Source organism: Patagioenas fasciata, chromosome 2, assembly GCF_037038585.1.
Source record: "Patagioenas fasciata isolate bPatFas1 chromosome 2, bPatFas1.hap1, whole genome shotgun sequence".
In the NCBI taxonomy this organism is placed as follows: Eukaryota; Metazoa; Chordata; class Aves; order Columbiformes; family Columbidae; genus Patagioenas; species Patagioenas fasciata.
In genome coordinates this window covers 169,874,029-169,885,331 of record NC_092521.1, presented here as the reverse complement: position 1 = coordinate 169,885,331, position 11,303 = coordinate 169,874,029, and the positions used below count along the sequence as shown (strand labels likewise).

Sequence of the window (11,303 nt, the reverse complement as noted above, 5' to 3'; positions counted from 1 at the left end):
AAAATACGTACACGGGTATGAGTGAATACATAGAGATGATATTTAATATCCGTTTAGATTATGTAACGCACAGTCATTACAGGTAGCTCTACCTACTCACACTTTTCTCTATTTTAAATTGCTTTCTATATAATTTTTTCTCATTTTCGAGTCCTTCATTTTTTAATTTACATATAGACAAGATATTGGTATTTTTAAAACCATCAACAGGAATTTTTTACATTCTAAAAATCCTTTATATAATAGAGTAGAAAAGGGCGTTGATATAAAAGCATTTGATATACACGTGAATGCCATCCTGCAATATACAAATAAAAGGACAGATTTCTCTGTTTGCAATTCCCACACTCGTGTTTACAGGTCGAACACGTGTTCTCCTCCCCCGGGAATTTTCAGGCACGTTTGGACTGTGACCCCCTCTTTTCAGGGGGACTCCCTTTTGACCCCCGCATCCCCCACCCGCATCGCCGGCCCCTGCTCACGCTGGGGCGCCACAAGTGACACCGTCACGCGACACGAGGGAAACGGCCCCGACAGGCAGCTCATTGTGTCATTTACTCTCATTGTGTCATTTACACGTGCACGTACCACAGCCCCCAAAAAGCAGGGGGGGGCTCCCCTAGGAAAACAAAGCGGGGGCAGCGCCCCAAACAGCCGCAGCCCCCGGCCCACAGGCCGGCAGCCGCCCCCCGGCACGGGAATGCTCCTGGCCAACCTGAGAAGGGAGCTGCTGTGAGTGCCACCCAATAGCCATACCCCTCTTTTCTAGGCAGCTTGGAGAACCCTATTTGCCAGTGTTGTCCTGGGACATTTCCCTCGTCCAATTGTTCTTATTTATACCCTGTATACAGTATTAAGATGATGGTTTTCTAGACACATTTCACATTGCTGGGTCACTCCTTCGCAAACAGTTTATAAATTCACTCTTACCTTTTCACCTAATCGTAACAGAGCGCATCAGCTCCTTGCGCTGCGAGGTACCACTGCTCTCCCGTCACCAGTGACAGCTTCTTTGGACCCTAATTCTAATTCGGCTATAAATCTCCTATTAATTTCTTATCCTCTTTGTTGCGGTTTCCTGATGTTGGCTGGAGGAGACAGCCACCTGGGATCAGAGATGCGGCTTTTGTATCGGTCTCTGTCCTTTCGCTGGCTGGTTTCACACTGGCATCTGCTAACTTATTTCCAGTTTCCTGATCAGTGTTTCCCTTCTGAGGCCCTTTGCAACGCACGATGGTAACTTTTCCAGCAACAGCACAGCTTCCAACAACTGGAGTATCATGTTTAATCTGTTTAAAAAGCATGCAATTGAAGAAGTGAACGTATGCTTGCCTGTTTGAGTGAGCGTTCCTTAAACAGCTTCTCTACGTACGTCGCCGGATATCTTTGCTGCAGGTTTCGCTGCATCGTTCATCCGTTCGAGCAGAAGCTGACCGTTTCAACTGCAGTCATCATCATAGCCGTCACTTGGATTCTGGCCATCGCAATCACGTGTCCTTCTGCCGTCATGCTGCACGTACAAGAAGAGAAACATTTCAGGGTGATCCTCGGCTACGGCAACGAAACCCGCCCCGTATACTGGTGCCGAGAGGACTGGCCTGACCCAGGAATGAGAAAGATCTACACAACAGTTCTCTTTGCGAACATCTATCTGGCTCCCCTGTCGCTCACTGTTATCATGTACGCCAGGATAAGCATTGCTCTCTTCAACACTGCGATGCCCACGGTGGGAAAGCACAGCCAGGAGCGATGGCACAGCACGTCAAAGAAGAAACAAAGAGTAATCAAAATGCTCATTATTGTGGTTTTGCTTTTCACCCTCTCCTGGCTTCCCTTGTGGACTCTGATGATGCTTTCTGACTATGTCAACCTTTCAGATGTCCAGTTGCACTTCTTTCACATTTATATCTATCCCTTTGCTCACCGGCTGGCCTTTTTCAATAGCAGCGTCAACCCCATCATCTCCGGTTTCTTTAACGAAAACTCTCACCGGGGCTTTCAGGCCGCCTTTCAACTTCAGCTCTGCTCCCGGGAGGTGGCTCACAGGGACACCTGTTCTCAGCAAGGCCACAGCAAGGTCATTTTGTCAGCTGGCAACCCCCAGACACCCCAGGATCAAGCTTCTCAAAACGCTAAGGGAAAAGGGAAGACAGTTAGGAAAGGAAATTGGGTGAATAACCAGCAAGATTTGACAATGGAGGCTCTAGAAGAGACCTGCAATGACGGGATTAAGTGAAACATGCTATGCACTACCAAAACGATGTAAGCCTAGCAGAGTTGGTTTGTTGTGTTGTGAAACTCACGCTCTGTCAGCCCCTTGACAGTGTTTCTTTTTCGAAGGAGATACACAACTTGCCCAGTATCTGAATGTGTGATGTGAGCACAAAGCCAAATTCATCCTCCTGTGTTAGCAGCTTGAAGAAGGTGCAACCGCCCTGCAGTCAGTGATGACCCACTCTGCTCCCGAACTGGGCTGGAGCAGAGACGTGGCTAAGACGGGCGAGCGTAGGGAGGAGACTCAGCCCAGCAGGTACCACACGGAACGTGAAACTCCGGGCAGCGCACCTTCGTTTCAAGGGAGGAACACACACACAGAGCACAAAGGACGTTACTCTACCTGAGACACACACTGTCCTTAGCAGCTGCACAGCAACGTTGTCTCTGTGATTTGGAGTTCTGGTGGCAAATGATGGAGCTCCGTACGTCGCACCTTTCAAACCTGCACACAGAAAGACGCTTCACCCCACAGATGACACCAGAAACTAGGAAGCCTCCAAAAAGAATTTACAACCCCACAGCCAAACCAGTTACACTCACCCCCACAACCAATCCTGCTCTACACACATCTCCTTCTCCTTCAGACACCCTTCAACAGCCAGATCCACAGTCATCTCCCAATGGGTCATTCACTGCACTAAACGCAGCAGGGCGGGGGAGGGGGGGGGGGGGAACTAAAGGAAATTTAAAAAAAACCCTCCCTGACTGTGTTTTTTTCAGTGGCATTTCTTGGCGTTATTTTTGTCGGGCGTTGGAGGTAAAGGTTTAGCTTCCATTACCTGCTGGGCAGTCGTCAATGCATGCCCAGGTTCACGTACCCCTTGCTTTATGCAAAGCTGCTTCCATCAGCGACCCAGGAGTCTTCAGCATCCTCCAGCGGCTGGTCCTTTCAACCCGCTCCGCCGGAGCGAACAGCTTCTGCTGTTTCCAAGCAATCGTGGGCCACCGACTGCAAAACGGATCCACTGAGGAAAGAAGCCGGATCGACAATGTTAGTGGTAGAAATATTTACATCTTTAAACGTTCTAAGGAGCCATCGAGGCAGGGATGTCGTTTTTACACAAATGGGGACGGACACTGACACACAGATACCTGGCCGCGAGCCCTGCGGGGCGAACAGCGCCTCTGCCCCCGGCCGTGCGCTGCAGTACCCGAGTTTCGCCACAGGGCGGCAGCACTGAGGCGCGCTGCGGCACGGCATTGGGGCGGCCGGGTGCAGCACCGCGCTTTGCGCACAGGACGGCAGCACTGAGACCGCCGCGGCAGCCCGGGCCGAGCGGTTGTGCCGCGTTTCGCGGGAATCCCGCAGAAAAATAAACAAAAAACAAACACAACAAAACAAAAACGCACACAGAGAGCCGCGGCACGAAAGCCACGCGTACAGGACACAGAACCCGCTGGGCCTCACCCCGAGCTCCCACCGAAGCGGCGCCCCACTCGCCACACCACCAAGCCTGCAACCGCACCTTAGCTCTGGTTTTCTGCATCCCCCCCCACAGCGGAAAAAACCCTCCTATCTTGCACTGCTCTTTGGCATTACAACTGCACAGGTGTGAACTCATCAAAGTAAAGCAGCCATCTCACAGACACACACTCAGAACTCGACTAGGCTGGGGTTTCTCTTTGTGTTACACAAACGGACTCTCACTCCTCTAAGGAAACAAATTCATTCTTAAGCATAGCCTCTCCCTGGGGGAAAAAAATGCCCACTCCGAGCTCCCAAACACTAGGGAGCTGTGGGGAAACCAGTGAAAGCCAAAACCAACAGCAGCAACGTCAAGTGGAATTTGGCTTAAATTCTGATCATGCACTTAAAAGCCTCTCTCTGTCCTACCAATGGCTGGTCATTCTTTGGAAGGACAAACTTTCTTACCTGAACATCCTAAATTGAAGACTCCACGGAACAGAACGGAGATTGAGCCACAGGACAACGGTGCCATTGATTTACACTAATGGGGAAAAAAACACCCTAGAAGTCAAACCCAAATTTACTTATTACTTCCCATCACATTTCATCCCTTACATTTCAACTGGCAGCAAGGTGTTCAAAAATTAACTATGCCCATGCCACTTACCACTTAGATTAAACTCTACATATAAATCTTAAAGGCTATTTCCAGCGTGCCCATAAATTCATGTGAACAAAGACAAGGGCAACGCTCGACCCTAAGGAGGGAAAGAGGCGGCTGTTCCTCTATGGCAGATCAAACTTCCTTCTTTTACCTGCAACACGTGGAACTGCCGCGGGACCCGTTCGCCAACGGGGTGTGCGTTCTTAACTAAAACTGGTCGCCAGCTTCTCCGCAGAGGCACTGAATTTGCCTCTTCTTTTTTTTTTTTTTTTTTTCCCCCCACGTGGGAAAAAAAAAAAAAAAAACCCACAAAAAACACACACCAAAAAAAGACAAAGGAATGATCTCTTCCAGGCCGTTTCTCTAAACCGTCAAGTCATTAGAAAATTGCACATGTCTTCTCCAAGCAGAATGAGCCTGTGATTCCATACAAAAGGAGGGCAAGGAGCAGGTCAGCTTGTCAGAGAAAGATAGGGACAGGGAGCAAGACAAGGTGACACAGAGAGAGGGAGAGAGAGGCAGAAGGGACGGAGAGGCAGGGCAAGGGGAAGGAGAGGCCAAAATGAGCGCTCCGCAGCCTCCCCTCCCTCGCCTCGACCCCCGTTTCCCCGTTAACTCCCGGTGCCCGCCCCGAGACACCACGGACGCGCTTCCCAGGGAGGCAGCTGTTCAAACAGGATTGAGTCGGTGCGCTCTGATTGGCTGCTTTTCACCCCAGCGCGCCGTCCTCCTATTGGATGCTCCTTCCCGCGCTCCGCGCCCAGGTGCCCGCCACAGGGTCAGACCTGACTGAGGACTGCGCAATTTGGGCATGCGCAGTACTGAGGCCTCAACGCCCGCCCCTCTGGCAATCTGATTGGCTGCCTGCGCACATCAATTGCCATTCTCCCCGCCTATCAGCGCTCCGCCCCTCCAGCCCTCCCGAGCGATCTGATTGGCCCGCTCTGCATCCTCACTCGCCTTCTCGCCACCCTGCCGGGACCCCCACGCCCTTTGCCCGCGCGGCTTCCAACAGCCGCCTTTAAAAGGAAACAACAAACCGCGCTCCTTTGCTTTACACTGAGGAAAGAAGCCGGATCGACAATGTTAGTGGTAGCAATATTTACATCTTTAAACGTTCTAAGGAGCCACCGAGGGAGGGATGTCGTTTTTACACAAATGGGGACGGACACTGACACACAGATACCTGGCCGCGAGCCCTGCGGGGCGAACAGCGCCTCTGCCCCCGGCCGTGCGCTGCAGTACCCGAGTTTCGCCACAAGGCGGCAGCACTGAGGCGCGCTGCGGCACGGCATTGGGGCGCCCGGGTGCAGCACCGCGCTTTGCGCACAGGCTTTCCTTCCTTGTCCAATTTATACAATGGCCTCTGCTCACAAGATTTCATCAAGGTTGCTCTATTCACATTATCACCAGGTGGTTCCTCAATCTCTTTCCTGTGAGCTAAAATACACCCTAACGGGCTCTTTTTCAGAATACCGCTACTACGCCGTCCTCCCATTATGCGTCACACGGAACGACACGGCTCATCTTGTAACAAATACGAGCAAATAACTATCAACACCTACAGCAGTACTCCACAGATAATACTCAAACCTACCCACGACACACCGCCCTCACAAGTTGTACTCCAAGTTTATCCCACCGTCTCCAAAACAAAACAATTCCGGTACCCAGCTCAAATCTCTCTAACACTCAGCACCGCAATTAGGACACTCCGCAACACAGATGGCTCCACAACGCTCACACTCCTTGCAAGTTAAAGCCACAGCAGCTCCTGCTGTAGTTTTCGGTGTTCAAGTGCATAGTCAGAACCAAGGCACATCCAAGAATTAAACCGAACTACGGTACACTTCACGGCTACATACAGAGCCAGCTTTGCACCACAACGGAGCACGGGAACAACCAACACCAAAAGCTGGCCGCACAAACAACTCCACAGCAACTACTGTATACCTCTAAGGTGCTCGCAACCCCGTCCACGCTATCCTGCCGAAATTCCGTACCACGACTTACGGACAGTTCGCGAGCACGTGACCGGTCCCGAATTTCAGAGAAGAAAGACTTCTCACCAGAGGTCCTCGTCCGTCCCCGCGGCGATCCGACCGAGACGAGGAGTCTCTCCAGAGACATCCCCGGGGTGCGCCAAGAGAGTCCTCGGCTCCACGGGCCCTGCGGCCGGACAGAGCGGGTCCTCCGGCTGGCTCACCGCCTGAAACGGGGAAAGAAACGGGATGGCAGAGTCAGCAGCACTGCTAAGCCACGTTCTTTATTTCATTTGACGATGTTAGTTATAATCGTTTAGTTTCTCGCTGACAATACATCTGTTAATTATTAGTCAAATATAAACTAAGCTCTCAGCTTCTAAACAACGTGTTACTTAACCTTCCATCTCCCTCTTGTCGTGCAGAAGGATCTAAAAGGTGAAAAATATCCCCTCATCGTGCAGGCGGTCAGAAAGCATTTACCTCATGTCAACTGGTTAATGACGGGTACACCTTCTATAACTTCATCGCAGTATACGTTAACTTGGCAGCTTCTCTTCAAAAGCGAGAAGAGAAAAAAGGGACAGGGCTCTGAAAAAACAAGGCAGAGATCAAAGCAGCGGGGGGGACAGAGGAAAAGAGGCCGGAAGAGCACCAGGAACAGGGCACAGAAAGAAACAAATCGGCGCGGCGGCAGCGGCGCGGAGACGGAGGAAAAAAACCCGGCACGGTCAACGGGACAGAGAGGAACGCGACCACGGGCAGGGAGCGGGACACGGGGACACGGCGAGGAACCACGGGACGCGGAGAGATACCAAAAAGTCGGCAAAAAAGACTCTCTAACGCTGTTCTGAAAGTGTTGAACGGCGGGCAATTTCAATACAGCGCACCGCACGCTCAGAGGATGGCCCCTGTATTTGAGCGTACGTGTGATTCACGCTTCTTGGTATTCTTTACATACACCTATTGCATATTCATTTGCTTCTACCGCTTAGTTAGTGCATTAAACAGAAGTTCTTTCCATAACCCCACCCTTCGCTGGCAGTCCATCTCTGGTATGCCAGTGTCCATCAAGGGTCTCCAGCGGTCCCCGGTGCCCCTGCAGCCCGGTGCCCCCTGCCCCGGTGTCGGCTCCTCGACCTCATGTCTTGAGCACGCCCGCTGTCATTTTGTGCTGCTACTCAAGTAGCTCCTTCTCCATTTAGTGGAACGTCCCATTTTCCCAGCCTGCGAGCCAAGGACATCCCGCTTTGCCCCACCTCCAGTCCCTACAGAGCTAGTGTTTCTCTGTTAGGTTTCTGTTCCGTTAGGCCTGGTCTTGCTGCCTTATGCCAAGGGCTTTCTACAAGATTTTTGTTCCTCCTATCAACGGGAAGCAAGAGAGAGGGCAACAGGCAAAAACGATGGCAGAGCGAGAGACCGCGGGGAACACAGGGGCTTGGAGGAAGAAAGAGAGGAATGAGGAGCCCCGCGGAGAGACGGAGGACAGGAAAAAAGAAAATAAAAAGAGAGAAAAAAAACGGGGCGGGGGGCAGCACAAAGGCTCAGAACGTGAACGAGGACGGGAACAGCGCCGTACGGAATGAAGAAAGCCGGCAACGCCGAGCACGACAAAGGCACAGAGAGAGAGAGACGGCGAAGGGAGGGAGGAAGGAAAGAGACAGAGCAGCACATACAGACACAGAGAGGAAACTAATGGCAGGGAAAAGAACGGGCCAGAGAAAGCGTGGGGAAAAAGGAGACGGAGGGGCAGGGAGGCACCAGGACACACAAGCCGGGGACGAGGCCCCGAGGGCCAGGGACTCACAGCGGCTCTCGCTTTCGGTGGCTGCCAGGAGGCTTCTAACAGCTCAGACGCTCCCGTCTCCTTCTCTCCTCCCTTCCTCTCCGGTAACTCGGGGCGCTCGGCCGTCCTCAGCCTAGGAGAACACGGTGGGGTGTCAGGGCTCCTACGAGACGAGGCTTCGGGGACACGGAGCCTCGCTGGCTCGCTCGCCAGGCAGCCGTCCCGCTCCAGGATACGCGCACGGACCCTGCCGCGCACGTTGGCCCCCGGCCCGCCGCACGCCGCGCAGAGGGAGCCTTCGCCACCCGGAGAGAGGGGCTCGCTCTCTCGCCCGCCGCAGGAAGCGGACGTTGGGCCGACGTCCCCGCATTGCTTCCTCTTTACCTCTCCCCAACCTCTCTGGCTCCAGCAGCAGCAGCCCCCGTCCACGCACGGGACGTGCTCCCCCGTCCCTTCTCCCGCCACGCTGCCAGACGAGCCTCGCCAGCCCGAGGCGGGCGCAGCCAACGGCATCCCCCGGGCTGGGAGCGAACGGCCACATCCTCAGCGCGGCCTCTGGGAGAGGGAGAGAAGAAGCAGCGGCCGTTAGCACCGTAGCTCACCCCTGCCCCAGCCTGCTCCTTCCGCAGGGGCCACCGGAGAGGTGCCGAGGGCCGGCTTGCCGCCTTCACGACGGGGCTTGGGAGCGGCCCAGGAACACGGGACGGGCTCGCAGGAGCTGCCGGAGCTGGGAGCGGCTGCACGGGGCGAGCGGGGCCGCGGGAGGAGGCTCGGGGAGAGCTCTGGCGAGCTGGGGACGCACCCGGCATCTGCCCCCGGCCGGCTGTCGCCTCCTGCTCCTCTGCCGCACGCTGGGGACGGAGGACGGCGCCGCGTCTCCCACCCGGGCGCTGCTCCCCAGGTTCCATTCCCCGCCTGGGCTGGGGGGTCTGCTGAGCATCGGGCGTTCACAGCTCCCCCTCAGAAACACAGAAATTCCAAATTAGAGTTCAGCCTCTGAAAAAAATAGAGCAGGAGAAAGCAGAGGAATTAGTCAGAAGAAGGGACAGGAGAGCAGCTGAGCTAACGGAGGATTCGAGGGAAACGGGCCACCCCAAAACACAAGGCATCCTCAAAAAACCAGAGCAACTGCAGCAACGCCAGACAGCATTAAGACAAACTGACACCGTTTAGGACACGCTCAGCATAAAAGCAAACACATCCACCGGTGCAGGAAAGCATCTCGCCCCTTCCCCACAGCACCGCCACAGGACACAGCCCTGTGAGGCCACGGGATGGGCTCGTACTGAAACGGAGAAATAAGCTTGACAGCAGAGTCAATTACACCGTTAAGCAGGCAATGTCTCTTTCATCTGCACGGGGGAGCTCTGGGGGTCGTCCTCTGTAAGTGCTCCCACGACTGGATGCTCTTGCATTGCTTATAATCACACAGTTGCTACATATTAATTACAATTGTTTTAAATTTTGAACATACAATATATCTAGCCTAAGAAATAATTGATGAAGTTAGTTATAAATGTTTAGTTTCTCACTGACAACACATCTATTAGTTAAATATAAACTAAGCTCTCAGCTTCTAAACAATGTGTTATTAAATCTTCTGTCTCCCTCTTGTCATGCAGAAGGATCTAAAAGGTGAAAAATATCCCCTCATCGTGCAGGCGGTCAGAAAGCATTTACCCCACGTGAACCGGTTAATGAAGGGTACATCTTCTATAACTTCATCACAGTATACATTAACTTGGTAGCTTCTCTTGAATTCCCCCCTTTTCAATATACTTGCAAACTCTTTGGCAGTATAAATCTATGAAATATTATCATCTCGCGTTGTGGTACAGCACAATTATTTGTTACCCACTAGCAGTACCAAACAGAACACTGTAGTGTAATGTAAGTAAAAACGACTAGCATCAAAATCAGAGTCCTAAGATCAATGCTGACAGAACTGCGAAGCCGCAGCTCCTGCCGGTTCTGGCGTTGGTTTCTGGCACTTCTGACCGCTTCGGGTCAAACGGCGCCTCTTCCCCCGGCCGTGCGCTGCAGTACCCGAGTTTCGCCACAGGGCGGCAGCACTGAGACCGCCGCGGCAGCCCCGGGCGAGCGGTCGTGCCGCGTTTCGCGGGAACCCCGCAAAATAAACCCCAGAAAACAAACGCAACGAAACAAAAACGCACACAGAGAGCCGCGGAACGAAAGCCGCGCGTACAGGACACAGAACCCGCCGGGCCTCGCCCCGAGCTCCCGCCGAAGCGGCGCCCGACCCGCCACGCCACCGAGCCTGCCACCGCGCCTTAGCTCTGGTTTGAAACGTCTCCCCCCGACTAACGGGGGCTGCGCCGCTCCCGGAGGTCCCGGAGGGACACACGGCTCCAGACCGTAAGCCTTCGGCGCACCTGCCCTCGGGGTCACACACCTCCCACCGGCTTCGCCAACTCGGCCGTAAGGGCAGGGGGGAAACTGAACCGAACGCCTCCTCACCGCGCCGGCCCATCCCACTCCCCCCGTTCCAACGGCACGGTCACCCTCGCCGCGGCCGCACTCACCTGCCGCCTCTTTCGCCGCTCCGTTCCCCTCGCACTCTCCCACCGTCCCGCCGGGCTCCGCGGGCACCGACACCTGCCGCGCCCCGGAGACCTCCGCGGCCGGAGGCCCCCTCTGCCTTTCTGTCGTCTCCTTCCTTTCTGCCGCCTCCGGGGACCTCATGAAGGGCTGCCCTGAGCCGACTGCCTCCAGGTCCCCGGGTACCAGTTGCAGCAACCGCTCCGCAGCCGCCCCGACCCCCGTTCCCGTTAATTCCCGGTACCCACCCCGAGACACCACGGACCCGCTCGCCAGGACCCGCGCTGATTGGCTGCTTTCCACCCCACCACGCTGTCCTCCTATTGGATGCTCCGTCCGGCGCCCAGAGGCCCGCAACGCCCGCCCCTCCGGCAAAATGATAGCCTGCCTAGGCACGTCAATCACCATTTTCTCCACCTATCAGAGCTCGCAGTGAGGGCAGGCGCAGTAGGGAGAGAGCAGCACCCGCCCCTTTCCGCAACACGATTGGCTGCCGAAGACAAGTCAATCATCATTCTCTTGGCCCATCAGTACTCGCAGTTTGCGCATGCGCAGTACGGAGCCTCCGACACCCGCCCCTCCGGCAATCTGATTGGCGGACAGAATGGCAATTGACGTACCTTGGTA

The 11,303-nt window shown here is 54.4% G+C and overlaps 1 protein-coding gene and 1 long non-coding RNA gene across 2 annotated transcripts; both read right to left on the bottom strand.

Annotated features, from left to right (window-relative positions):
* Positions 1 to 593: 593 nt before the first annotated feature.
* LOC139827461 (uncharacterized) lies at positions 594 to 3,221 on the bottom strand. The gene is made up of 3 exons (XR_011738005.1): positions 3,096 to 3,221; positions 2,618 to 2,719; positions 594 to 2,132 (listed from the first exon to the last, which is right to left on the bottom strand). It is a non-coding gene; the product is annotated as an uncharacterized lncRNA (long non-coding RNA).
* A 929-nt stretch (positions 3,222 to 4,150) lies between these two features.
* On the bottom strand, positions 4,151 to 10,820 carry LOC139827460 (uncharacterized). Its single transcript, XM_071805548.1, has 6 exons — positions 10,661 to 10,820; positions 8,920 to 9,076; positions 8,502 to 8,672; positions 8,139 to 8,250; positions 6,419 to 6,558; positions 4,151 to 4,226 (listed from the first exon to the last, which is right to left on the bottom strand). The coding sequence occupies exons 1-6, from the start codon at positions 10,818 to 10,820 to the stop codon at positions 4,160 to 4,162; spliced, it is 807 nt and encodes a 268-aa protein (XP_071661649.1). The 3' UTR covers positions 4,151 to 4,159.
* Between the last annotated feature and the right edge of the window lie 483 nt (positions 10,821 to 11,303).

What these genes read in the sequence shown, in the direction of transcription:
- LOC139827460 (XM_071805548.1), bottom strand. Translation starts at nt 10,820, where the DNA reads ATGAGGTCCCCGGAGGCGGCAGAAAGGAAGGAGACGACAGAAAGGCAG. An exon ending in AGCGGCGAAAGAGGCGGCAG is followed by an intron (nt 9,077 to 10,660) that starts GTGAGTGCGGCC and finishes TGTGTTTCTGAG; the next exon opens with GGGGAGCTGTGAACGCCCGA. An exon ending in CGGCCGGGGGCAGATGCCGG is followed by an intron (nt 8,673 to 8,919) that starts GTGCGTCCCCAG and finishes TCCCTCTCCCAG; the next exon opens with AGGCCGCGCTGAGGATGTGG.